Source organism: Plasmodium gaboni, chromosome 11 (genome assembly GCF_001602025.1).
Source record: "Plasmodium gaboni strain SY75 chromosome 11, whole genome shotgun sequence".
In the NCBI taxonomy this organism is placed as follows: Eukaryota; Apicomplexa; class Aconoidasida; order Haemosporida; family Plasmodiidae; genus Plasmodium; species Plasmodium gaboni.
In genome coordinates, this window is record NC_031491.1 from 1,479,053 (window position 1) to 1,480,590 (window position 1,538).

General features: G+C 22.2%; 1 protein-coding gene across 1 annotated transcript; it reads right to left on the bottom strand.

Moving 5' to 3' along the window:
* Positions 1-383: 383 nt before the first annotated feature.
* PGSY75_1141900 (putative inner membrane complex protein 1b) lies at positions 384-1,538 on the bottom strand (the record flags this gene model as incomplete). Its single annotated transcript, XM_018786536.1, has 1 exon — positions 384-1,538. A coding segment is annotated over one exon (1,155 nt), but the record flags the coding sequence as incomplete, so codon positions are not given.

The following is a 1,538-nucleotide window of genomic DNA, read 5'->3' on the forward strand; positions in this document are numbered from 1 at the left end:
ATAAAAAAAAAAAAAAAAAAAAAAAAAAAAAAAAAAAACAAATATAAATGTATATTATATATTTTTATATAATAAAAATATTGTTTGCGTATAAAATTTTGGAGAATTAAAGAAATTGAGGTTATATGTAAGCATATGCCATATTTTAATTCCAGCTTCATTATTTTTCATACATTTTGGTTCGTCATTATAATTAAAGTTCAAGTAAAAAAAAAAATAAAATAAATAAAAAAAAAAAAAAAAAAAAATATAAATATAAATATAAATATAATAACACAATATTTTTATTCTCATATTTAATAATTATTCTTATATATCATAATCATTCAATATATTTAACATGTCCCAAGTTTCTTTTTTATACAATTCCTTATATAATAGTATCATAATATTTCATCTTGCTGCAATTTTTTTTGAATATGCAAAAGTTGTTTAGCTTCTATTTCTACTTCTCTAGGGACTTGTGTAGTTAAATTAAATACAGCATTTCTGTGAGCATCTAGATATTTTTGATCATACATATCAGGAATATTGGTAGTGTCTTGATTTATCCATTTGTTTTGTAAATGAATAAATTCTAAAGGATGTCCAGGATGTAATGGTAATGTATCAAATATGTTTTCATTAGAGGATTTGATTGTAGTGTCTTCATTTGATGAATTAAATTCTTCATTTGATAATTTTCCATATGTTTCATATGATTCTGAACATTCACAAGTATGATCAGATGATATATTATCATCTAGTTCTTCCGTTTGTCCTTTTCCATTTTTTTTATTTTTTTCATATTTTTCATATTTTTCATTTTTCAATTGATCCTGTTCTTGTTTTAAGTCTGCATTAACTCTCATCCATAATGCCAAATTATCTACTTCATATAATTCTTCTGGATTTATTTTTTTAATTCCTTTTGGATATTCTCTAACAGTGATTTTGGCATCTACGGGTACCATTTTAATTATATTGTGATATACTAAATATGGCTTTTCTATTAAACAATCGACTTGATAAGTTTTATCGGTCCATGTAATTTTGGGTATTATTTTTTTACTTACAGGTACAGGTACATATTTATCATTAAATTTAAAAACTGGAACATCTACGTCAATAATTTTAGGTTTCGGTACAATATATGGTACTGGTAAATTTATTGGTATATCAATTTGTTTATTTACTTCTATTACTTTTTCTACATTCGGTACAAATACATTTTCTATTATTTTATTTTCTTCAACATCGATTTGAGGTCCAAAAGGTTCTAATAAATGTGTAATATTATTAGCTTGTTTATATGTACAATCATTATTATTTTCCATTATATTTATATTATTTGGTAATAAATGATTTTGTCCTATATAATTTTTTTTTTTTAAATCTTTATAAATTTCATTATCAGATTGTGCTTCACACCATTTTGTGTTTAAATCTTTATCAACATAATTATACACTTCTTCTACAATTTCTTTATCTTTAAAACTAATTTTTTCCTTCACTTGAAGAATATCCACTTTTTTTTCAGTTATTATGTTTTTTAGTAC